Source organism: Sinocyclocheilus rhinocerous, unplaced genomic scaffold, assembly GCF_001515625.1.
Source record: "Sinocyclocheilus rhinocerous isolate Xijiao unplaced genomic scaffold, SAMN03320098_v1.1 scaffold604, whole genome shotgun sequence".
Classification (NCBI taxonomy): Eukaryota; Metazoa; Chordata; class Actinopteri; order Cypriniformes; family Cyprinidae; genus Sinocyclocheilus; species Sinocyclocheilus rhinocerous.
Window position 1 is genome coordinate 108,555 of NW_015658518.1, and position 25,327 is coordinate 133,881.

General features: G+C 37.7%; 1 protein-coding gene across 1 annotated transcript in view; it reads left to right on the plus strand.

The window, feature by feature from the left end:
- Window positions 1–25,327, plus strand: part of mical3a (microtubule associated monooxygenase, calponin and LIM domain containing 3a) — a 93,909-nt gene that overhangs the window by 66,960 nt on the left and 1,622 nt on the right. The window contains exons 26-39 of the mRNA XM_016530806.1: window positions 1,774–1,950; window positions 3,378–3,440; window positions 4,548–4,625; window positions 5,051–5,164; window positions 5,385–5,467; window positions 5,584–7,447; window positions 8,029–8,123; window positions 8,227–8,445; window positions 11,577–11,627; window positions 12,554–12,661; window positions 12,786–12,879; window positions 14,187–14,237; window positions 14,907–14,957; window positions 23,695–23,794. Of these exons, the coding sequence (XP_016386292.1) occupies window positions 1,774–1,950; window positions 3,378–3,440; window positions 4,548–4,625; window positions 5,051–5,164; window positions 5,385–5,467; window positions 5,584–7,447; window positions 8,029–8,123; window positions 8,227–8,445; window positions 11,577–11,627; window positions 12,554–12,661; window positions 12,786–12,879; window positions 14,187–14,237; window positions 14,907–14,957; window positions 23,695–23,794 (3,148 nt within the window). The remainder of the gene's footprint in view (window positions 1–1,773; window positions 1,951–3,377; window positions 3,441–4,547; window positions 4,626–5,050; window positions 5,165–5,384; window positions 5,468–5,583; window positions 7,448–8,028; window positions 8,124–8,226; window positions 8,446–11,576; window positions 11,628–12,553; window positions 12,662–12,785; window positions 12,880–14,186; window positions 14,238–14,906; window positions 14,958–23,694; window positions 23,795–25,327) is intronic.

Below are 25,327 nucleotides of genomic sequence, written 5' to 3' on the forward strand. Positions count from 1 at the left end.
ATCTGGCCGTTCAAAGTTTCAATGGTTTTCCATAGATTTAAGCTTTAAAGCAGGGCTGTCCAAACTCGGTCCTGGAGGGCCGGTGTCCTGCAGAGTTTAGCTCCAACTTGCCTCAACACATCTGACTGGAAGTTTCTATGTCTAGTAAGAGCTTGATTAGCTGGTTCAGGTGTGTTTAATTAGGGTTGGAGCTAAACTCTGCAGGACACCGGCCCTCCAGGACCGAGTTTGGACAGCCCTGCTGTAGCTGATACTACTGTTGAAGTCCTCAGTACTTCAGTCTCTGAATGTTATTGGAGGTTCCTTGTTCTGTGCATCATCCTGTTCTGTGACAATATTATTTTTTCCCCATCTTTTGCCTGTCACTTGTCTCTTGATCCTCTGCTCCGTCTTTTCCATCACTGTGTGGATGTGCGTGTGCTGGGGTAATTGTATGGGATGACAGCGGAAGAGTATTTCCCCTGGGACAGGGAGCTTCAGGCAGGTCTTTGGTTGGAGAATCTCACAAATGAAGAGGATACGGGTATATTTAAAGGTAGTGATGCCTGTGGATACGTTTGGCTTTAGCACACGCCGATACCTCATAACTTCATCAGTAACTAAAGAATTATTGTGCTAACACAATTTGCCTGTGTTTCTCCTGCTTTCCTCCTCTTTTTATTAGCTCTAGATGTGTTTTAATTGAATAAGGCTGTGAAGCTTTTACCATTAAACTAATTGTTAATTGCTGTCTTTTTCTGTAATGTTGTTTGAGGTTGAAAATGGCGTGCATTCACACCACCGTGGTGTTTTGAATGAGATTTTTCAGGGTGTTTTCACACTTGCTTTGATTGTTTGGTCTGAAACTGAGCTTATGTCATTAACACAAAGTACCACTGTTAATACTAGCGGCATCTGTTTATCACTATATCTGAGTAACAGGAAGAGAAGATGCCAGCTTCTATGCTTGATTTTGTTGTTTTACCAAACCTTAAAGGGATAGTTCACCCAAAAATGTGTATGACTGACTTCTGTGGAACATAAAGATATTTTTCTTTTATGTTTCGTGGAATAAAGCCATACAAATCATACAGGTTTGGAATGACATGAGGGTGAGTAAATGATGACAGAATTTTCATTTTTGGGTAAACTCATTTAACACACAGAAAACAGCATTAAATGTAGCTGCTGTAAATGTATTGAAAATAATGCATGCAAGAATGCATGAAATTTCTGCGACGAGATGGTATGATAAATGCATTATAGGCCTACTTTAAGGATCAAAATGTTCACTAATTCGGCCTGACTGTGATCCATACATGAACCATAACCCAGACTACAGTTTCAAGCAGACTTTGACACAGATTGCGGTTTCACGCCAGCTAAATGAACTGAACACTGACGTCAAGTCTACTCAAGTTCGCACCAAAAGCTCAAGTGTGAAAGCACCTGTAGAGTTGATTGTTGATTTTTAAAAATTGCTGTCATATATGAAGGAGCCTTTTCTAATGCATGCTACTTTTCGTATGTACTAACTTGCCACTTTACAGTCTATTCTAAACCATAATGTTCTCCTTTCTTTTTGTCTTCTTCAATGTGTCTGTCTGACTGTTTATGGCTGCTGAATCTCACTCTCTGTTCACTTTGCTGCCCATGGGGACTTTTTTGTGGTCTGGACCTTTTTACTTTTCGAACAAATTGGATTTTCTGTTCCTGACGTGCTAATGGACTCGCCAATTAATCCTACAAAATGATCGTGTCACCTTAATGGCTACCCGTAATGCCACCATGCAGCTAGGAACCTGCAAATCCAGCAAGCCATACATCCAGTAGACCCTCTAGACATCCAGATGGACAACCACTGGACATCCAAACAAGCTGAGGGGCTGGTTGAGGGCCACTCGATGTCACCCTTAGGCTCTCAGCCCTCGCTGAACAACACCCAGCTCACACAGCCCACCTCCTCCACAGGTAACCCCATGTGGAGGAGTCATACCTGGGCCCTGTGGCTTTTGGGGGGTAGTAGATGGTGCAGTTTACACCTGGTGTTAACATGCATCTCATATGTTTTTCTGTGTAATTGGATTTTGGGAGTAAAATATGTTTTTCAAGTTTGTTATTGGTCGATATTGTATGTTTAATATGCATGCTCTTTCCTCTGTTTTTACATTTAGAGGGGTCAATGACAAAGGGGTCATATGATGCGATTTAAATTTTTCCTTTCTCTTTGGAGTGTTACAAGCTCTTGGTGCATAAAGAAGATCTATAAAGTTGCAAAGACTAAAGTCTCAAATCCAAAGAGATATTCTTTATAAAAGTTAAGAGTCAGCCACGCCTACCTAAAACGGCTCGTTCTAACACGCCCCCACATACCTACATCACGATGTGGGAAGATTTGCATAAAGCCGCCCAAATGTTCATGCAAAGAAAGAAGGCGTAACTTTTATTCTCGCTGTAGTATTGTTGACGCTGCAGCCATGTCGTGAAGACGCTGTGTGCTTCGTTGTGAAAGCGAAACTACTTTCAAAAGAGGACGATATCCGCTTCGTCATGCCTAGAGCTGATCCGTGCTGGTCGCGGAGGAAATACATCAACTTTCACCGTGGACGAAGCGGAATCCAGCCCGGGGTCCGTCACATGTGGTTGCCGCTCATTCGCCGCCTCAGCTCACTCTAGCCCGGCCTCAGCGCACGCTAAGCCGGGGCTTCCCCTCACGCTACTACAATAATGTACAGTATTTGAAAAATAATGTGTTTTTTGAACATTAAAGCATGTCAACATATTCTGTTACACCAAATACACAAAATAATGATCTTTAAAATAGCATCATATGACCCCTTTAAAAAGACTAAATTAATAAGTTAAACTGAATTTTTGTCAAAAAATGTTTTTTACAGAATTTTCAATTTGGCATGAAAATAATTATCGTAATCGTCCAGAATTTTAATAGTAGTGAATCCCTACTAGTATTTATTGCTGTTCACTTTTGGCTGGATCAATCGAGATGAATGTTGCCAGGTGTAAAGGAGATTGTTGTATGTGCGATTGCTTTTCAATGTGAACTTTCTCTGGTTTCATCCACAATAGCATTTAGCTTGCTTATTGTACTTTCTACAATCTTTTATCTTGCTTTAATACTTTTTATATATCACACTTTGTCATTGCTGTGACATTATGTTGACCTTTTACGGGTTGACATATTTGTTCTCCTATATTTTGTGTCCTTATATTTCACTTTATCAACATTGTGGATATTGGGGCATTCCTAACTAAGTATATGCCCCTTTTTCTGTTAATTTCTTTGATTTATTCATGAATGTATGTGTTTTTATTTTTTGTTGTGTCTGTGCATTTCATGTACTTGTTCCCATTCTCATTTTCCATTGGTTTAATTGTAGCCCCCTCCCACAAAGCCATGCGTCATGAGACTGTCAGAGCCTGGTTGGACTCGATGTCTGGAGGTAGAGAAAAAAACAAGACCAGCAACTTATATTAGTGCCTAATACATACACACATGAGTGCATGGCAATACTATTGAACACTTAACACCACTGCAATCATTGTTGAACATTTATTGCATGTTAAAACATCACATTCAAATACAAGTTGATGCTACTGCATGCTGGAGTGGCGAGACAGTGTTTGGTGTGATAGCTATTATCAGCTTAATCCAAACACACTGACTAATGCATGCATTTCACATGTTTCCTTAAGCGTTCTTCTGAAATAATACAAATTATAAAATGTACTTAAAAGTAAAACCAGAGTACAGACTGTTAAATAAAGTCATATACACAATTATATTGTTCCAGGATGCGTGTGGTGCATCTGTGGAGGACACAAAGTGCTTGTTGTGTGACATAATTGCAAGGCACTTCATCTGTACAGTGCAAGGCCACAGAGAGGTCAAAACCAAAGTTTTTTTTTGTGGTACAGAGAGCGGACACGCAAAAGATACAATAGCCTTGAGCATCTCACAGATGTGCAAGAAGGAAATAGACTGAAAAGGTTGCATACTATTCTGAGGCTTGCAAAAAATCTCTACTCAAGTTCAGAACTTTTGTCTGAATTATATCGTTAATGAATTAAAAAAGTGGTGGTGTGTGGAAGGGGGTGTCTCAGATAAATCTCCCTCTTTATTTATGTTTGTAATGTTCAGTTTGGTGTCATTGCATTTCATTCACAACTCTTTACTCACTCCTTCTCAACAGCTGCTGATTTTGAGCCCAGTCCATTTGACTATTGTAAATGGATACTTGCATGTATTTAAATACTAATCCCATTTGTTTATTTCTACATTTTGTCATGTGCACTCATTGTACTGTATGTTTACTTTAATGTTCCCTCAAGACCATCGTTTATTAGCTACATGATTAATACATTCTGTGCTTGTTCTTTTTTTTCTTTTTTTTTTGCACACATTCATTATTTAGCTGGTTTGTGTTGCTTACACCTTGTGCGCACGGAAGGTCTTCTAATAGTCATGAGTATAGTTTAACAGTTTTTACCTTTTCTTTTAGACTTTTGCCCAACATATTCAGCTTATTTTTCTTCTCCTGTGATCCCAGAGCCCTGTGAAGAGGATGATGACCCAGAAGCAGAAGCAAGCAGTCCTGACTTTGAGCCAGGCACTGAAATAGATCAAGGTTTGTCAAGTCCATTTTTCTATTTACTTGCTGTGATATCATTATGCCTTCAGAAAGGTTACGGAGTTAACTGTTGGAATTTAATTAACTGAAAACACCTTTCACTCCTTTCCTAAATAAAATTAGGTTTACAGACTTGACATTTAAAGATCATCCCCTACTGCCAAATATACGATAAATTTGTTTTATGTAAGTTAGTTACTTTCAGTTGTCCTTGAAAGGATTATGTTTGCAAAAAAGCTTTCCCTTTTTGTAATTTATTTTGATTATTTAAAAAGGCTAAATAGGGTTGACACAACCTGGTGCTTTTTTAATAATACATTGTCTACAGAAATTAATACAGACAAAATGGTTGCTTTTAAAATATGTATTTCCATGTATTTTAAACAGGCTTTCACACTGTTTTAATTTGTTTAATGTCACAGAGGACATTCCCTCAGATGCAGAGGCTGAAGCTCGTTCAAGTTGCATAGATGAAGTGGTGACGCTTCCAGTGGATAATGGCAAAGCAGAGAGCCAGGGACATGTTTCTAACACTGGTAATCATAACCTAATCATAATCATATAAATTCATGCCTTTTCCATTTCTGTTTGAGACTGATGATTGCAAATGTTCATGCACTTGCATAACTTGTGTCTCTGAACACATTACATCAATGTCTTGCTTCATAATTATGCAGGCTTTGATGATTAAAATCTCAACACAAGGGGATTTTCGATGTCCATCAATATTTGAGCCAATTTAATTTTTCTTCGCAGAGAAAACATCTGCAAATCCAAGGGAATTGATTGTGAACGTTGTGCTGTCTCCAACCCAAAAACCTGCTTTACCCATTGAAGAGGTAATACGGGGTTGTGAAATCAAAATGTCTTAGACCTCACTTTTTTGCTTGGTATTTAAAATGACAAAAGCCTCTGCATACTATAAAATTCTACCATTCGTTTTCTCTTTCTACAGGTGAAAGAAGTTTCTCCTGTTATTCTAGTTAAATCTCCTGGTGCACGGTTTTTCCCTGAGCCCTATCTACCTGATAATGTCAAACCGAAAATTCCCCTTGATGCTAAAAATCCCCATTCTCCTGTTGCTCAAATTGTTGCGCTATCGCCCATCTGTTCCCAACCTGTTTCACAACCAGAGACAGCGAATCCCAAATCTCCTGTCCAGCCCGAGCCTTGTGCCTGCTCTCCAACAGGTAATCCTTTATCTCCAATATGTACCCAGTCACAACCCTGCCACGAGCCACCCTCACCCCTCTCCACAAGCTCCCCTGTCAGGACTCAGCCAGTCCCAGCAGTCACTTCCACTCCTTTGGCTAAACCTGCTTCTGAGAAGAGAACCAATGAACCCTTGAAAGATTCAGTGCCTGAGGAAACCCCCGTCAGGAAAACAGACCTCATTGAGGAGTTCTGGTTGAAGAGTGCAGAGATCAGAAAGAGTTTAGGACTCACTCCACTGGAACGAAGCAAAACGACAGTGGAGAAGAGCATTGTGAAAACTCCAACGTCTGAATCATCATCTCCAAAGTCTTACACCCCAGAGGACTTTTCTGAAGAGCAGAAGCCTACTTTCACAGGCCGTTCTATCATACGCAGAATTAACATTACCTTGGAGGGTCAGGTTATATCTCCGGTGGAACCTAAGAGTAATAGTTCTGAGAAGAAAGACTTGAGCAGCAGTTCTGGGTTGGGTCTTAATGGAAGCGTGACTACCAGTCAGACAGCAGCTAGTGACAGCTACAACAACTCTGATTCTACCATGCTAACCCCTCCTTCCAGTCCCCCACCACCTCCACCTAATGAGAAGCCAGCTTCGCTCCAAAACAAAAGGCCTCAGGTGTCCTGGGACAACCTCCTTGAAGCCACAGAGGAACCTAAACCTGAGACTACACCCCCTAAACCGAAGACTCCAGTTAGTCCTCCTCAACCAAAACCAGTTACGGCTCCAGTTCCAGACCCTAGAACTAACCCACCTGTTGTTATGAGGGTAAAGGAACCGAATAAACCACGCTGTGAAGAAGTGAGAAAGTCTTTTGTGGAGTGTGTAGATGAGATCCCATTTGCTGATGACGTTGAAGACACGTACGATGACCGCACTCCAGACACAAGTGGTCTGGAAAAATTTTCCACCCCGCCAACCAGCAAGGTCAACCGGGAGAAACCGCCTTTGCACTTGGCGCTGGCAATGGAAAATGGCAAGCCCAATGTACCTGGTGGAGTTTCCCGGACAGCAAAGGGTCCCCAAGATTTTTCTCCAGAAGCCAAGGAGATCGCAGAAGAGCGAATGAGGGCACGGGAAAAGTCTGTGAAGAGCCAAGCTCTAAAGGACGCCATGGCCAAGCAGCTTACTAAGATGAAAGAATCAGATGCTGCCAAGGGTGCTGTGGCAAAAGTAGCCTGGAATGTTCCTGAGACAACAGGGAAAAACAAAAAGCAATCAAACACACCCAAGGACTCTGCAGTGAAGGCTTTGGAGTCCAAAAAGCAGACAGACACACTACCTGACCGTTTCTTCACCACACCAACCAGTAAGAACTTGGACAGTTCTGTCACATCTTCAGAAAGCTCAACAGGGGGCAAAAGCAAGAAGCGCAGCTCACTGTTTTCTCCACGCAAGAACAAAAAGGAAAAGAAAGCCAAAAATGAAAGGCTCTCTGGCACAGAAGAGACTCCACCCAAACACAAGTCCCTGTGGAAGACGGTGTTCTCTGGTTACAAGAAGGACAAAAAGAAGAAAGACGGCAAGTCATGCCCAAGCACACCTTCAAGCTCTACAACTGCAGACTCAGGGAAGAAGAAAGAATCACCACTGGACAGGTCCTCAGGTCAGCTAGAAATGTTTCATTTGAACAGCTCCCCCTTTGTCAGAATTCGTCCTTGTCTATGCTAGCTCTGTTCCAAAATTCCTAAATTTCACAGCATCAAAACCTTCATTGAACCTCATTAGTGACCGTTTTGGAATGCTCCACGTGGTTGGATTCAACTCGCAAATAATTTCATTGGATAATGTTGTGATACCTTTAACAAGCATGAAAGTACATTGCACAAAATATTGTGTAAATATGCTTTTTTATACATACATTGAGCTAGGATTATTAATACTTCATGGTGTTGATTGAATAATTTGTTGCTCTGTAATCAACATCTTGCCTCATCCAAAAATTTGGATTTGTTTGCTTCCTTTAATTGTCACAGTGCATTGTGGGTTTCCCTTTTTTCACAAAAAGTATATTTGTGATGCTACTTTAGAATTTGGTGACCATTAAAACGGCTCACTTCAGACCCTCATGGGTTACGTTCAAATCTTGCAGAATTTGGCTAAGTTTATTTAACTTACACATTTTCTCAAAGTCTCTTTCAACTGGTGATTTTCTTAAGCAAAGTTCTCTCTAATTTACTGATGTAGATTTACGTCTGAGGAGAAATCTCAGCTTTTCTGAGGACTCTGATCTCTCCTGTGACGATGTTCTGGAAAGATCCTCTCAGAAGTCCAAGGGTGATGTAAGTATATAATATTTAAAGAGCCTCTTTTTTCATTCGAGTCAAATGTATGTATTTTTTTTCTGCAGTCTCGAATTGTAATGAAATCTTTTACTCTTCTCAGCGCCATGTGGACCTGTTTGACTTGGTATCAGATTTTAAAAAAGAGGCAATTAAAGAGGAGAAATCCAAAGAGAAGGATAAGGACAGGGTGAAGGAAAAAGGAAAAAGAGTAACAGAGAAGGGCAAGGAAAGGTCAAAAGAGAAGGAGAATGAAAGAAGAGTCAAAGAAAAGATTGTGAAAATGAAGGATGTGCAACAGGAGAAAGGAAAAGAGGAAGAGGTATTTGTGATGTATTGTACAGCAGCTAGAAGCTACTGGGTTTCAGACAGAACATGAATGCAACACTATGCCAAAAAAAACAAACAGTAAAACCATGTTAAAAGATATTGTACAGCATTCTGTTTCATTCATAACCAGTAAGAAATTAAGTATCTTTAGCATTGCTGTGTTTGTGTAAAGGTGAATAGAGAGTGGAATAGAGAGTGTAGAAGAACAAAAAATCATAGTGTCCACCAGAATTCATAGAATTAAAAAATAAAAGTTATAGTAGGCACTTTTAGAGTGCAGTGTTCACTTGGCTTTCATAACTAGCCTAGTTGTGGATATGAAGCTGTGGTCGTGACACAGGTAGTTTGTGTTGTTGTGGTTGCTGATGTTATTTTTGTTTTTAAGTGTTCTGTTTGTCCAGATTATTATTTTTTGTATTACTATTTTAGTTTAGTTTTGTTTTTTCAAGACAAATTTGCCTTTGGTTTAGTCACTGATTCAGTAATGTTTTAGTATGTACTCTTACCCTCCATCAAGTCTTTTAGAGTAATCTTTTAGTCCAAAAGGTCCAAAATTAACTTTTTGCCACACTTGCAAATGGTGGGTGAAATTTGTTTTAAAATTATTATTCCTTTTCTTACTAGTTTTGTTGGTTAATGTTTTGTTGGTGATGAATATTTCATGTACTGTCTGTAGCCAAGTTTCCATCCAGTTTTTGCGCTGTTTTGTTATCGACAAAGAGAATATGTGTAAAGAAACTTTGCCAAAATTGCTGTCTACAGACTGTTTCCATCCAACTGGCCTTTTACCGATAAAATGGTGTGTGTGACGACGTCATCCCTAAAAAAACGAATTGTCGCATAAGTTTTGGTGTATCGCAAAAAAAAACATTGCCCTTGAGCTGTTTCCATACATAATTTCACCTATTGTGTAAATTATATAGGCTAGTAGCCTGTTCTTCATCCATTTGAAACAAAACTTTATTATATAGCCTATTATTAAATTGTATAGGCCTGCATAAAATTATTTTTAACAAGTGTCATGAGTTTTTTTTTATTTTTTATTTTTTGTACTTTGTTATAGACTATTTAGATACTTGATCATCAAGCATTATTCATAAATAGGTGCAGTTGTATTAGCCGATCATTATTTTTCTGATGAACTTTGAGGAAATGTTAATTTCGGTTATTTCTCCTAACCAACATCCGACGGTCGTTAAGCCATTATTAACCGACAAGATTGTTAAATTACATTCGCGCGAACATAAATGCATTTAAGCAGATCGGGGATCGGCACATCCCCTTCAAAAACGAAAGTAACGTTAATCCTCTGTGTCTTCAGTGGCTCAGATGTCGGGAGTAAATGACGACTGCTATGTTCATTATTACATCCAACATCAAAACATCTCAATCGCTTAGGAGACATTTTTGTCTTCCCCTGCACCGGAGTCGACACAATGGCGGACAGCTCACAGGCAGCTCACTCAGGGCGGGTCGAAGGTAAGACGGCCTTGCCAATCAACTATCGTGGGAGGGGCCTGTGCAGAACTACGTCATTCTGACAGGAATCTCAGAACAGCCTGATTTGAGAAAGGGGATTTTAAAATAGGGATTTAAAAAAAAACACTGGGTGGATTTTTATCATTATTGGGTGGATGTGTACACACACTTCCAACACGCATTTATGTTCAAACAACAACAAAAGTGAATTTTGCATCCGATGACCCCTTTAATGAACTGACAATCAGTGTGATCTCTGCTCACTTTTATTACTTCTGCTTTGTGTCACAGGGACATGAATATTACAATCCCCAGAAAAAGAATTACATCTTCTTGAGGAATGCAGCTGAGGAACTGAAGCCTCGGAACAAGAAATGGTGAGAGCGGGATATCCATTACCACGGAGAAAGTGTCTTTCTCCGGGCAGGGGCAGGTGTGCTGCCTGACTTGCACCGACTTTGCTTTCTGTGCAGTTGTGATGCTTTCTGAGTCCTTCTTTGGTATCTCATGATGCATTAATATGTTGCTCTTAGCTCACAGGGATGAATTCTGAAGAAACAGCATCTTTTCTAAAATGGTATATGTTCCCTTCACTCCACAACAAATGCTTTAAATTTAACGGTAGAACAGAACTCAGAACAAAACAAAAATAATATAAGAAGCTACTAACAAGCCAAAACGAATTAATAAAAAATGTTGTACTTCGCGTTCCAATATCCACGTAAAACAAAATGTGCTTGGCATAGTAAATTCACGGGGGTATGGTGGTCACGCTGAATGGCACGGACTACAGACTATTTAAACTGAGCAGTGTACTGTAAAAAATTACGAAAACGTAGGCTACTAAAGGAACATCAAATTAAGATAAGTATGTTTGAGAGGTAACTTGTGTTTTTCTTAACAAATATAACATTTTAGATGCAATTTAATAATATGAATATGATTTAATGCGCTTTTAAACTACAGGGAAACGGTGCTTTAACCTGAGCAACACCATGAACGCGAACACTGCCTATAGGCTAATTCTGCCATGTGACACCACATTTATTTGCGTTAAAGCCCCTTTTCTTGACAAAAAGTGTTTCCAAACAATTTGTATTCTCCAGTGTCTCCTCGTCCCTCGTGTGTGTGCACCCGTGACACCTATAGGCTATTTCTGCCATGTGACATCACATTTATTTGCCTTTAAAGCCCCTTTTCTCGACAAAAAGTGTTTCCAAATAATTTTTTGCGACATTTGAAATATCGATATAGAGTTTATGTGCTAAAGTTAAACGGAAAAAGATAATGTCGACACATGATAAATTTTATCGATAAATGGCATTTCCATCAGCTATATTGGTAAAAAATTTGAAGCGCTAAATATTTTTTCGTACAAAAACCTTGGATGGAACCCTGGCTTGTGTTGCCACATGAGAAGAATTTTGGTTGGCGGATGTTAATTTTGGACCCTGAGTATAATTGTGTTGCACAAAACACGGTCACATTAATTTGTACATTTGCACTCATCCCAGCATCCTTAAATGTTAAGTCTTGTGTTTGTGTGTTGCCGTAGAATCCTGATTTTGTTTAATTGTACATTAACCCATCTAATCGCATAATATTTGTTTTGTTTGTTTTCTTTTTTTAATTTATTTTTCTAAGTCTGTTTATGTACCTCATGCATTGGCGTTCAAGAGATCGTATGCCACAAAGGTAGTGTTCATTCATTCCCATTGGTCTACCCGTTTTACGCATGTCATATCACACCGTCATGCCTAACCCCTTATTGTTGGTCAGAATTTGTTTGCTTTATTGTATTACTAACCGTTTTCTGCTGCATGGTGAAGGCTAAAGCGCCCCCTTTCTGCTGGAGGATGTAACTGTATCACATAACATTCTCAAAAGGCTTTTTGGCTGTTTACCTGCATACTATTTTCTATACTGTGTACCTCACTGGTTTACATGCAACTTGTTTTTCTTTCATAGCTTCTACTATACTTTCTTAAAGAATCTCTCCAGTCAATATTTTTTTTCTATGTCTGTCTTACACTTTATTACAATTTATTGGCTGTGTGCAATATATCAATGAAATGCACAGACAACTCTATCTATCTATCTATCTATCTATCTATCTATCTATCTGTCTGTCTGTCTGTCTAGTCTGCAGATTTAAAGTTTGAGTCAAGACTTTTTTTGTTAGTATTACATTTTTGAGTCCCTTGTTTGTGCTAATTTCAGTTGTAGTAAATTTGTGAATAATGTATTTTTTAATGGAGAATGGAGTACTTAATATACTGAAGAACTTGAGTGTTTAATTATTTGTTGAATTTCCAGCAAAAACACACACATAGTACCATTATTGTGATAAAAGTTACTTGTACTGTGATATGCTTGATTATTATGACTTGATTATACTGCCAAAATCACATCTAGAGGTGCTATTGTAAGTCAAGTACTTCAGTCTGTTGTAGAAGTTACATAGCTTTGACATTAGGCTTTGTTTTAGACTCTGCTGTAGTCTTCTATTACACAAACCCCTGCCGTAGACATCCATGTGATGCCAGACAAGGATCCATCTACAACTGACCTGGACATAGCTTACAGGAGCGCTGGATCTGATTTTTAATTTCCTGTTGCAGAAAACATACACAGAGGAGGAACTCAATGCCAAGTTGACAAGAAGAGTACAGAAAGCTGCACGGAGGCAGGCCAAGCAAGAGGAGCTCAAGAGACTCCACAGAGCCCAGGTGAAAGCATACTAATGACTTTTTCGCATGAGGTTGTCAGAAAGCTGAATTTCAGCCATCACCTTGCAGAGGAATAGACTGTGAAATTAAAAAATTAACTAGAAGTTGCTTTTTGATTCCTCAGATCATTCAGAGGCAGCTGGAGCAGGTGGAAGAGAAACAGAGGCAGTTAGAGGAGAGAGGTGTCGCTGTGGAAAAGGCATTGCGAGGGGAAGCAGGTATTTCTCTCTTTCAGTCTCACTTTATTCCTCAGATGCGCTGCTGAAGGGTTAATGCCGTGGAGCAGATCTTCATAACTCATGCTTTTCTATGTAGTTATACTTTGACCTTTAGGTCAGAGCTGCTTGCTGTTTTTTCTAGATTCAAGCTTCAAACTACAGTGCAGACTTAAAAGGATGTAAAATTGTTTATGCATCATTTTCCTTGTGATTAAAAGCCATTTCGTTATCTTGGGTTAGTATTCTTAGTATTCATAGTAAAGTAATGCCTTTTTTTTTTACATTAATTTTGCTAGAAACTTTTATCTCATTACTAAATGTATAACACTCTGTCGGGTTCCACACTGACATAACATTAGAATTACATTCAGAATTCCCATGGTTATGGAAAACCTGGAAATGTCAGGGAATTTTAAAATTGTGATTTCCAGGCCTGGAAATAGGCACTTATAATTATTTAAACCTTGGAAGTCATGAAAAAGTCATAGACATTTTGGTAGTGAATTTCTTTTTTCTAGTTATGCTCAGCTCTAAATAATTCATATGCCAGAATTGCTTTTTGAGCTCTCCAGTTGAGCTGCAAATGAATCTCAAGGCATTTTTCATTTTCCTGGACACATTTTTACATTTATTTAAACATTATTTAAATCTACTAAGTCCAAGGATTTGTACCTGACATACAATTGGACCTGCCCCTGCAATCACTGTAAAATAGTGTTGTTGTTTTTTTAATCCCTATTCACTAGAAGTCTTCAAGAGTATTTTTAAGTCTTGAAGTCTTTATTTGAAAATGTAAATATATGTGTATATACACATTAGAAAGATTTTTTTTTTTTTTTCAAACATTGCAGAAAATATTGCAAAAACTGCAGTATATAATGCTTCTAATAAATCAAATAAAGGTATTACAAAATTAATGTTTTGACAATACCACGGCTGTTCTTATATTTTATTTTTTCTGCATTAAATTGCATATGACAAGCTATCACAAATTTGGATTTTCCTTTTGATGGGTGCTACAGTAACAGCTGAGAGAATTACTAGAATCTATTTCATTATTGGATTCAAAGAAAATGGTTTCCTGTTGCAAAATGTGAACAGATCATATTAACAAAATCAAGTAGCTGTAGCTGTAACAAATAAAAATTTCTGAAGTTGATTTGTAATTTCCAGACAGTAGGGTGATTATAGGCAGTAAAAGAAAAATTCTGAATTATTGCCTCCTCTCTCACCTCCCCCTCTCCCCTCCATCCCATCTTTTATATCTAGTGTTTCTTAATCTCTTTTTATCCTTTACTCTCTCTAAGGGTTGTATAAAGGTTCTAGTGTTAGTCCAAAACAGCGTAAGAGGCGCTCAGGTATCCATGGTGATAATAACTAGTAGTTGTTGTAGTCGTCGTCTCAGCGTATCGTGCCATTCTCATGCCGAACATCGTCTCTCCTCACGTGTGTCTCAACTGCATGCCCCGTCAATCCGATCACGCCAAACATAGATTTGTATGCTGCATCACTGGATGTGAGCCACTATAAATGTAAAAGTATTATAGGCTGTTTCTTTGATTTTGGATCTATATCATTCCGTTTTGTGAATCCTAAAGCATCCCAAGTGATCTGCTAAATGCTATATTCATGTTTTGTTGTTTAGCATAACACATATTCACAGGCCGTACAGATTATCTGTAGCATTTAGGGTTAAAATGCTTGATATACATTGAATAAAAGGAGTTTTTTTTAGATAGACAGATAGGGTTTTAGATACAAAAACATACTCACACTCCAAAATCTGTTGTGTCCCTTGTGGCAGAACACAGCAGTGCAACAAATCTATGTGCTCATCTACCATTACAGGACATGCAATATTAATGCAATTAACTACGTGTTTACATGCCAAATAACAAGTGTGATTAGTGTGTATTCGGCATACCTTACTGTGTGAGCGTGTGTGTTTGTGTGCAACGTGCATGACTTGAAGCTACTGGCTGTGCCTGTGTGTGCAGTAACATGTTTCTAATATATCCTTATTATAGACTATTGGGGAGAGTCTAATTACAGTGAGATCCTGGATTTGCATCTGGGCGGTATGTATTTCAAATCTGTTGCTTGAAATGGACTAACATCTGACGCCCTCTCTTTTCCCCCTTTACTTACTGAGTCTTCCCTCTGCCTAAATACTCTGCCTAATAGTCATTTTATCCTGCTTAATGTTAATTCACTTTATGTAATTTATAAATTTTACGAAATGTTTATAGTTGTATTTTAAATAGTTTTTTTATTTTATTTCAGATTTTATTTTAAGAATTAATTATTATTAGTTATTTATATTTTATTTCATATACAGGTTTCATTTTTAATGAGTGTATCATTTTTATAAACTATATTATTACATGTAATAAACAATTATATAATAATTTAATGTATTTTAGTTTTTTTTAAGTGACAATCATTAGAATCAAAGCAAAAATATATTATTTCGTATCAGTTTTTGCTCAAAAATTGCTCGCTTGCAAATGGCCCTGGCATTATATTTGCTTTCAGTTTTAATCTTAGTTTTCAAACTAAAAATGTGCTATTAATATACAGCAGCATCTGAAATCCTAAATGCTTAAACAATCAAATAAATGTTTGCAATCCTGATTAAGCCCTCCCCTCTAGCCTTTTGTAGAGCCTATGGCTGTCTGCTTTACCCGCCAGCACATTAGCTTTCATATTTTCCTCCCATACCTGCTCAGTTGTTGCATAGGGGCCCCGGGCCCCGAGAGATCCCAGTGTTCAGTGCATCATTACTCATTGCGATTGATCATGTGTGGTTCGTCTTCACTGTGTTCCCTAACCTTATATCTCACGCTGTGGATCTGTTGAGTGCTTGTTTGAATGAGTGTATTGTCTTGTGGCGTCTCGTTGATCACACTGTGAAGTTCCAGGCAAGCCATGCCGAGATCACCCAAGCAGACAGGAGATAGCGTGGAGCGCTGTTTGTGATGGTGTATAAATTACCCATTGTTTTTAAAGGACATTGAGGCATTGTTTAAATCATCTTATGAATCTTTTTCAATGCAACACGATGTTTCTTAAACGTAGCATGCCAAAAAGCTATTGGAAGGTAACAAGGGTTATTTCAGGTGGTAGTCTTTACATATGCTAGGAAAGAGTATTGTTTAATTAGGAAACCCAGGTAAGTAAAACATATGCACATTTTATAAATGTTCTAGTAAATAGTCTCAAGACGTTGATGGAAAAAGCATTTGAAATCCAAAAGCAAGCTAAATTCACCAAAGTTCGTATGACTTCTGTTTGGCGTTTTAATGCTGCAACCCCATAATTGCTTCTTGTGGCCACATTTTCTTTCATTTTTGTAACAGTTGCACAGAGATTAAGTGGCTACTATGTGAGCTGTTCGCTTAGATTGATTTTCCTGTAAAAGTGAGTTTTTTTCATCACAAACTAGTTGGTGGCGGACCTGCTAACAGTTGGAGGATTTCTTGTAATCCGAGCCCAAAAATACTTTGCATAATTACTGTCAGCGTTCTGAGGCCTAAGCCATCTCTTGGCAGGAAAACTTGGTTGTCTTATCCAAAGCAATATAGTTGTCCCCATTTTTGTATCCAATTAAAAAAAACTTCTGAAAGCTTTTGTTGATTTCTGTGTAACTTTGCATCAGTGTGCGTTTGTTTATGGCCTGTTTCCCATGGGTCGTTTCCATGCATGTCTGCATAAGAATGTGAGCTTGTTGCTTTTCATGGATAATTAGTTCCCTGATTCTTCCCATAATTGCAGAGGATGAGCCAGCGATATGAGATGATGCTGTTTAAGACGAGTACTCAGTGCATGTTAGATTGAAACAGATCCTTTCAATGAAATGCCCCTTTTAATGTTTATTTGCTTTGTATGTGTTGATGAGGTCAGAATAGGGGTCACTTACGTAGAATAGGAAACTAAATATGTCCTCAGCCTTCACATAAGGCGGTGTTGTATAAGTGCTGATTAGTTTCTGAATGCAGACAAGGTCGCAGTCGAGCTTTCGAGGGTTGCGTTGACAAACTCCTCTGCGATAGTCCCTTGTTGTGAATTACACGACATCTCATCCAATTGGTTCAGCATTTTAAGACCATTCTGTCTTCCCAGCTATGCAGAGCACAAAGAATTGTACAAGGATCTGCCTCTTAATTTGCTCCAACTGGCGAAATCCTTTAAGGTCTCTGCACACTGAGTCCAAATTTTTCGTCTGAAATTTTCGCACGTTGAAAAATAAATACGACCTCACGTTGTGTCAATCACGTTTACACACTGCCTTCGAAACTTTCGTCCGTCATAAACAAATTCGGACCAGGTTCGATTTTCTACGTTTTCGCATCCGTAGCAAGCATTTTGATAGGAAAGGATGACGAATACGAAAAAAACCGGAAAAACGCATACAAAAGTTTCAGACTCAGTGTGCAAGGACCTTTACGAAAATAGTTCCAAACAAAGATCACAGCACTGTTTTGCATCTCTGAGCAATGGACTATATCTCACGCTGTGGATCTGTTGAGTGCTTGTTTGAATGAGTGTATTGTCTTGTGGCGTCTCGTTGATCACACTGTGAAGTTCCAGGCAAGCCATGCCGAGATCACCCAAGCAGACAGGAGATAGCGTGGAGCGCTGTTTGTGATGGTGTATAAATTACCCATTGTTTTTAAAGGACATTGAGGCATTGTTTAAATCATCTTATGAATCTTTTTCAATGCAACACGATGTTTCTTAAACGTAGCATGCCAAAAAGCTATTGGAAGGTAACAAGGGTTATTTCAGGTGGTAGTCTTTACATATGCTAGGAAAGAGTATTGTTTAATTAGGAAACCCAGGTAAGTAAAACATATGCACATTTTATAAATGTTCTAGTAAATAGTCTCAAGACGTTGATGGAAAAAGCATTTGAAATCCAAAAGCAAGCTAAATTCACCAAAGTTCGTATGACTTCTGTTTGGCGTTTTAATGCTGCAACCCCATAATTGCTTCTTGTGGCCACATTTTCTTTCATTTTTGTAACAGTTGCACAGAGATTAAGTGGCTACTATGTGAGCTGTTCGCTTAGATTGATTTTCCTGTAAAAGTGAGTTTTTTTCATCACAAACTAGTTGGTGGCGGACCTGCTAACAGTTGGAGGATTTCTTGTAATCCGAGCCCAAAAATACTTTGCATAATTACTGTCAGCGTTCTGAGGCCTAAGCCATCTCTTGGCAGGAAAACTTGGTTGTCTTATCCAAAGCAATATAGTTGTCCCCATTTTTGTATCCAATTAAAAAAAACTTCTGAAAGCTTTTGTTGATTTCTGTGTAACTTTGCATCAGTGTGCGTTTGTTTATGGCCTGTTTCCCATGGGTCGTTTCCATGCATGTCTGCATAAGAATGTGAGCTTGTTGCTTTTCATGGATAATTAGTTCCCTGATTCTTCCCATAATTGCAGAGGATGAGCCAGCGATATGAGATGATGCTGTTTAAGACGAGTACTCAGTGCATGTTAGATTGAAACAGATCCTTTCAATGAAATGCCCCTTTTAATGTTTATTTGCTTTGTATGTGTTGATGAGGTCAGAATAGGGGTCACTTACGTAGAATAGGAAACTAAATATGTCCTCAGCCTTCACATAAGGCGGTGTTGTATAAGTGCTGATTAGTTTCTGAATGCAGACAAGGTCGCAGTCGAGCTTTCGAGGGTTGCGTTGACAAACTCCTCTGCGATAGTCCCTTGTTGTGAATTACACGACATCTCATCCAATTGGTTCAGCATTTTAAGACCATTCTGTCTTCCCAGCTATGCAGAGCACAAAGAATTGTACAAGGATCTGCCTCTTAATTTGCTCCAACTGGCGAAATCCTTTAAGGTCTCTGCACACTGAGTCCAAATTTTTCGTCTGAAATTTTCGCACGTTGAAAAATAAATACGACCTCACGTTGTGTCAATCACGTTTACACACTGCCTTCGAAACTTTCGTCCGTCATAAACAAATTCGGACCAGGTTCGATTTTCTAAGTTTTCGCATCCGTAGCAAGCATTTTGATAGTAAAGGATGACGAATACGAAAAAAACGGAAAAACGCATATGAAAATTTCGGACTCAGTGCGCAAGGACCTTTACTCTGGTGCCAATCATTCTTCTGACGTTCATTTGACGCTTTTTTTTGGTCTAGAGGTTTGACACCCGCCATATAGATGGCTGATTTCCACATCAGACGTAGTGAGAGGATTGAGAAATCCAGGAACATCCCCAAAGATGATATAATAATTCAACCTTAGCTCTTAAAATCCAAATTTTTCAGGAGAGCTACAGCTGCATACTGTACTTCTTTGATGTAACTTGTGCAGACATTAGGTTTGCTCTCAAGCCGTCACTTATTTGCCCTCAGTAGTGCACAGAAGGAAAAGTTCAAAGAGTAACGTGATATTTCCCCTCTCTTCCTCAGTTCATTCATGTTTGCGCTCTGTCCCGTGTCATTTCCCCCGCAATATGTCGCATCGCACTGCTGCTTTCAGTTTCTCCCCAGAGTTCTTTCTCTTTTTGATTTCGCTCCTCACTTTTTTTCTCTTCCACATCTCTTTCTTTCTTGATTTCACCCTTCTGGTCACCTCCACCACTCTGTTCTCTCTCTCTCTCTCTCTGCTATCTCTCTCTCTCACATTCCTTTCCTGTGTTGTGGAAGTTGAGCCCTATGTCGGGACCCCTCGCCGAAGAGCCCTGTACCTCTGCCCCTGCTGTGCCCCTGAAGGTAACGTAAACCCCGTCATGTTTGCTGCCGGCCAGCTATGTTACCATAACAACATGGCCAGCGGCGTCACTTTGACAATCCACTGGACCTGTGGAGTATTGCTTTTGCCCTTCAACTACAAAGTCTACTCCTCTCCCCTGCCCATGTGTGTCCAGGCTTAGCAGATTTCCCCCAGCAGATTGCGTCAGTGCTTCTGATGTACAAACACAAATTTGTAGCAGCAGTAGGGCTGGATGATATTTTTCAGGCCTTTTGCCAGTATTCGATTCCATATCTAAATTAATGCATTTGCTGCAAAATGTTATAAGACATTATTTAATTTTTAATGTTTTAATATATGAAAATATTTTATTAATATTTTATGTAATCATTTATTATATTTCAGCATTTGATTTGATTTTGTGTCACAAAGCATTTTTTTATTTAGTGGTGTTATTAATTAGAGTTATTTATATCTAAAGAAAAAAATCGTAATTTCTTAAAATTTTTGCCTAATCGCTTGTTTGCAAATGGTTTTGCCGTTTTTTTAACTTTCGGTTTTAATGATAGTTTTGAAACTAAAAGTGTGCCAATAAAATGTAGCAGCACAAATCCAAAATGCTTCAATAGTCCGATGTAGCTAGCTGTAACAGATGTAGCATATTTTATTTTGTTTATGTAGTTGCCAAGTAGATTCCGTATGCTTTAAGCAAGAAGCAACATTTTAATTTTATTTATATGCACAAACATTGTAATAAGCAGGAATACTATGTATTACATTTTAAAACTTGTGTATGTGCCATGCAAGGATTTTCATGAACAGTTGACCCAAATAAACTGTTCAATCAGCATTCGAGTCAGGAAATTTGAAAGAATTGATTCAGGCGAGGTAATCAAATTTGCCCTCACTGTCAGAATTGTATGCTATTAAAATTCTATATCAGCAACAAAAAATCGAATATGTGGTAAATGTTTGGTATATCACCCAGCCCTCAGCAGTAGCAGCATACATTAGGCACATATTTTGGTTTCACATATCAAGGTTCTACTTTTATTTTCTATACACTTTACTTTAGACTTCCTAAAGAGGATAAGCACAGCATGAAATGCGTTTTCAATTAGTACATTAGAGCAGACCTGATACAATGACAGACTGTGTTTTTTGGGGGAAACTGCTCTGCTGACTGTAAGTGTGAATTAAAATAACAGCATGATTGTCGTTTGCTCTTCCCGAGTTCTAAAACTGTCAGCGTTTTACCTGTCCCAACCTCACAGCTCCTTTACAGAGCTGTATCATAGACTATATTCACTGTGTTCATATGTTTCCATAACACTGATGATTTGTTATGAAGGATAGCATGTGTAAGAGGAACACAATAGGAAAGTGAGGTCTCCAAACTTGGTAGTCCTTTTTATGTCTTTGTCATACAATTACATTCAAATTTAAAGTCAACATGAAATCAGATGTTTCATTTTTTTTTTTTCCATTTTATTTTGTTTTGATTTTATTTCAGACTCTTGGACTTAATGCAAATGTTATTCCAAACATTTTTTTTTCCTTATCAGAATAATAACTTTATCTTTACTTTTCTGATAAAACAATCAAGGCCAATATGTTGGGGGAAAAAAATATTGCACAAATTATTTATCAAGCTGTTGTTTTGTAAGTAATGCATTTTTAAAAGACCTTCCAGCAATGCTTTAATTTTATTCAAATGTTTGCTTTAAATAGTTTTTATTTTATTCCTGTTTGATTAAATAATGATAATGATGATGATGATGTGTGTACGTGTTATTATTTGACATTATTTTATTATGCATTATGTGTAATGCATAATAAAATAATTTTAATAATTATAATTTGATAAAATAATTACTATTACTATACTATATCACGTTACTGATTTATTTCATACTTAATATATTTGATATTATGTACTATATGAGTTATACGATTTAATGCATTTGATAGAGTTTTCTCAATACATTTCGGGTTGAAATATAACAGTATAGAAGTAAAATGGTAGCATAGGACATTTCATGTTGACTTTAAATGCAGCAGCACAACATACAGAAGTTTGGCAACATTGTGTTTTTGTCCCGTTTGTAATCTGGTGTGTGTAACTATGCCTGTGTATAACAGTGCCCTTTTGGCACGACGTTTGCGTGGCTGTTCTGCGACTGTTCTAACTGTGGTTCTTCTTTCTCTGTTCCTCTTGGGAAAAGCATGGGGCTGAGTGGGGGAGGCCACTCACAGTGCGTCCCACTGGATAAGTTTAGCCTCCCTGTCCTCTTGTCTCTGTCTCTCACTGTTTTTATGTCTGAGGACCTCTACTTTGCCTCTGTGTGTTAAAACAGTCAAGGCCAGCAACCGCGAGCACAGCCGTTCGATTTATGTGTGTACTGTCTTTTTCCCTTTTGTGTTGCAAGAGCCGCGCCTCTGTCAGCTAAGTACGTCATGCTCCATCCAGGTTTGCCGTGCGATGGCTCATCTCAGCGCTTGGCTTCACTCGTGTGTTTATGTATGAGATGGGGTTTTCATCGACGTCTGGGACTGTACTAGCATGGGCTGACATATACAGTTGTTCCCACATACAGCCGGTTGACAGTATTCTGCTTTGATCATGGACTTCAGCACATGCCATGAGGCTTTTTTACCTCATGCAAACATTAGAGGAACGTCTAACTGCACTGCAGGTAAAGAATATTGAGTCATGAGCTCAACCCAGAGCGCTTTTTAAAGGAATGTTCCAGGTTCAATGCAAGTTTTATCTGCAAGCTTTTGCTGCGTAATGTTGATTACCACAGAAAGTTATTTTGACTTGTTCTTTTTGTTTTTATAACAAGCAAAAATTGTAGTTGTGTTAAGGCACTTACAGTGGGACAATAAAATTAACATTAAAGTTCAAAGCCATTTTAAAGCTGTTGAAAAGCCAGTGTGATACTAGCAATTTCTGTGTGGAATGTATCCAGAATTATGATAAATGACTTTATCTAGAGAAAATACTTTTTGTTTATTTAATAAAAAATATTGCAATTATTTGTGTAATTTTAAATAAAAATAAGATTATTTTTATACACACATGTGCATGGAGTGTACGTGTGTGTGTATATATATACAATATATATATATATATACAAAACAAAAAGTAGATTTGTATTTATAATAATCATATATATTTTATGTATTTTATTATTTATTAATTATATATAAAAAAGCAAAATCCAGATTTTTGTTTTAATAAATTCAAAAACAGCATTTATTTCAAATAGAAATAATTTATAACTATTTCTTTATGGTCAGTTTTGATTAATTTAATGTATACTAGTTGAATAAAAGTTAAAAAAAAACAACAAAAAAACAGCAGCAACAACAACAAAAACTTTTGAACTGTCACGTGTTATTTATACTTATTTATATTTATATATTATTTGTAAGAAATAATAATTAGCATAAGTTCTTTAGCAAAGATAGAATGCTTCCTGAGATAAGAGTCTAAATTAATTCTTGTGGCAATCAACACTTTGCCAACCTTGCTGTCAGTAGAGCTGAACTTGAACTGAACTGAAACTGGAACATTTCTTTATGATGTACCATAATTATTGCCATGGCATCGGGCTAAAATGGTATACGGTTGGGTAACTTGCATAATTTTTGGAGGAAACCTCCTTGGAGCAAGCTATGGACCCACAAAGGTAAAACCAAGTTTAGATGTTCACACTTTTCGACATATACCTAAGACATTCCCTTGGATTATTGGCTAGCTTTCATAATTAATAAACGTAGTCCTGCAAAAGAAGGTTTTAAAGTTTGAAGCAATATCCACTGCCTTGAAAAAGACCAATGCCTCAGAAGTCCAGTCTGATCAGCATTGATCATGATATGCTGTCCAATCAGAAGCCATACCTCCACGCCATCCTCTGTGAACCCGGCAGGCTCGACCTCATCACGGTCTTCCACATTCCCACCCTACTCTTGCCCTGACAAAGACATCCTGGCTTGGCTGTCATCGCATTTGCTGTGTGGGTGTCTGTGTGTCAGCGAGTGGTTAACTGCCAGGTTCCTCATGCTTCTCCAATGTGTTTCTTGCAGGAATGGGTAAAAAGGACGATCCAAAGCTGATGCAGGAATGGTTTAAACTGGTCCAGGAGAAGAATGCCTTGGTGCGCTATGAATCGGAGCTGATGATATTGTGAGTAGACGTCCAATTTAAGCTTCAGTGCCCATTTCCCATTTCTTAATGCTCTTTAATTTTGACTTAATTTGTTTAGTCTATCTACATTAAGAACTTTTTTCAAACTATTAAAAAAAATTAACTAGAGCTAATTTTATTTATTTATTTAGTTTTTAAAAAACAAAAAATGAATTAAACTCGTATTCTTGTTTGTTAATATTTCTCCGTGTCCAAAAATCTATTACAATCAACTCATTTTCCATTACACTGTTCTTCAAAACAACAGCCAAAAGTGGGATGAAAATATTTGCTGATCCAACTAGAAGTTTTTAGGATTAGGGTGTTTTGACTTTTACATTTGAAGTTAAAGTTAAGAATTTGCATGTTAATGTATGTAAATCTTATTATTATTATTATATTTTTTTTTTCTCTTTTTTTTTTTTCTTCCCCAAGATGTAATATTAACAAACTCCAGTTTATTGTCTGGAGTCTGGATGATTTTATTCATTGTACAAAAGGAACAAATGATTAGTCTTTTTAAACAAGAACGGATGGTCTCTAACGGGCAAATTCGCTGTAGGCAACGACATGGCGCTGAAAGATTATACCAGATGCATTTATTTGATTCTGTTTGTTCTGTTTACATTGTGTGGATACGAGATGCAATTACATAGTGACTGTGCCTCAGATGCAATCAACTGTGCATCTTTGTTTGCAAAGATGAACACCAAATGGCCCATACGCTCAGGCAAAAGACAGTTTCATCAACAAAACCCAAATTACAAAGAGACAATTTCATCAAGAGATTGTGGGCTCTCCATATGGAGATATTAACAGTTTTGCAGTTATAGGCTGTATCATATTTGTCATCAGCTCTTAAGTTCAGTCGGTCAGTATTGGATATGTAATTGTGCATGCTTGTTTCCTATATTTTCACATTTAGATTTTTCCAAATGTAGAATCTTTAATACACTTATTATTTAATAAGACTTGAAAATGTCATCTTTAGCTTATCTCAAAATTAATTTTCATTTTTCATAATGTGCATTTTAAGGTTGTGATGCCTGAATTCACCTGTAGCATTTAAATCTTTGATTTTAAACTTCATTATTTTAATTAATTTAGACAATATCGTAAAGGATTTTAGAATCGGCCACTTAGCAACCATAATATAATTCATTATTAGACAGAATTTTAATAACAGTGCAAGAAGTATATAATTATTAGACAGAATTTTAATAACAGTGCAAGATGTTTAATAACAGAAACAACTGATCAACCAAATAACAGAAGATCCAACAGTGCTTTTAACGTTTGCTTTAGTTCTTCTCAAAGCATGCGGCTTAAAAGTGCATCTGCTCATCCACACTCTCATGTTTGTGTGGACCGTCAAGCATAAACCAAACATTATGGTGCTTTAATGGCAGATGGTTCCATGTGTTCCATACAATGCCTTGATGTCCATGTGTCACATCAAGGAATCCATTATCTTTGATCATCAAAGATTTTTCAAAATACCTCATACAAACTCAATAGTTTAACAGTCATTTG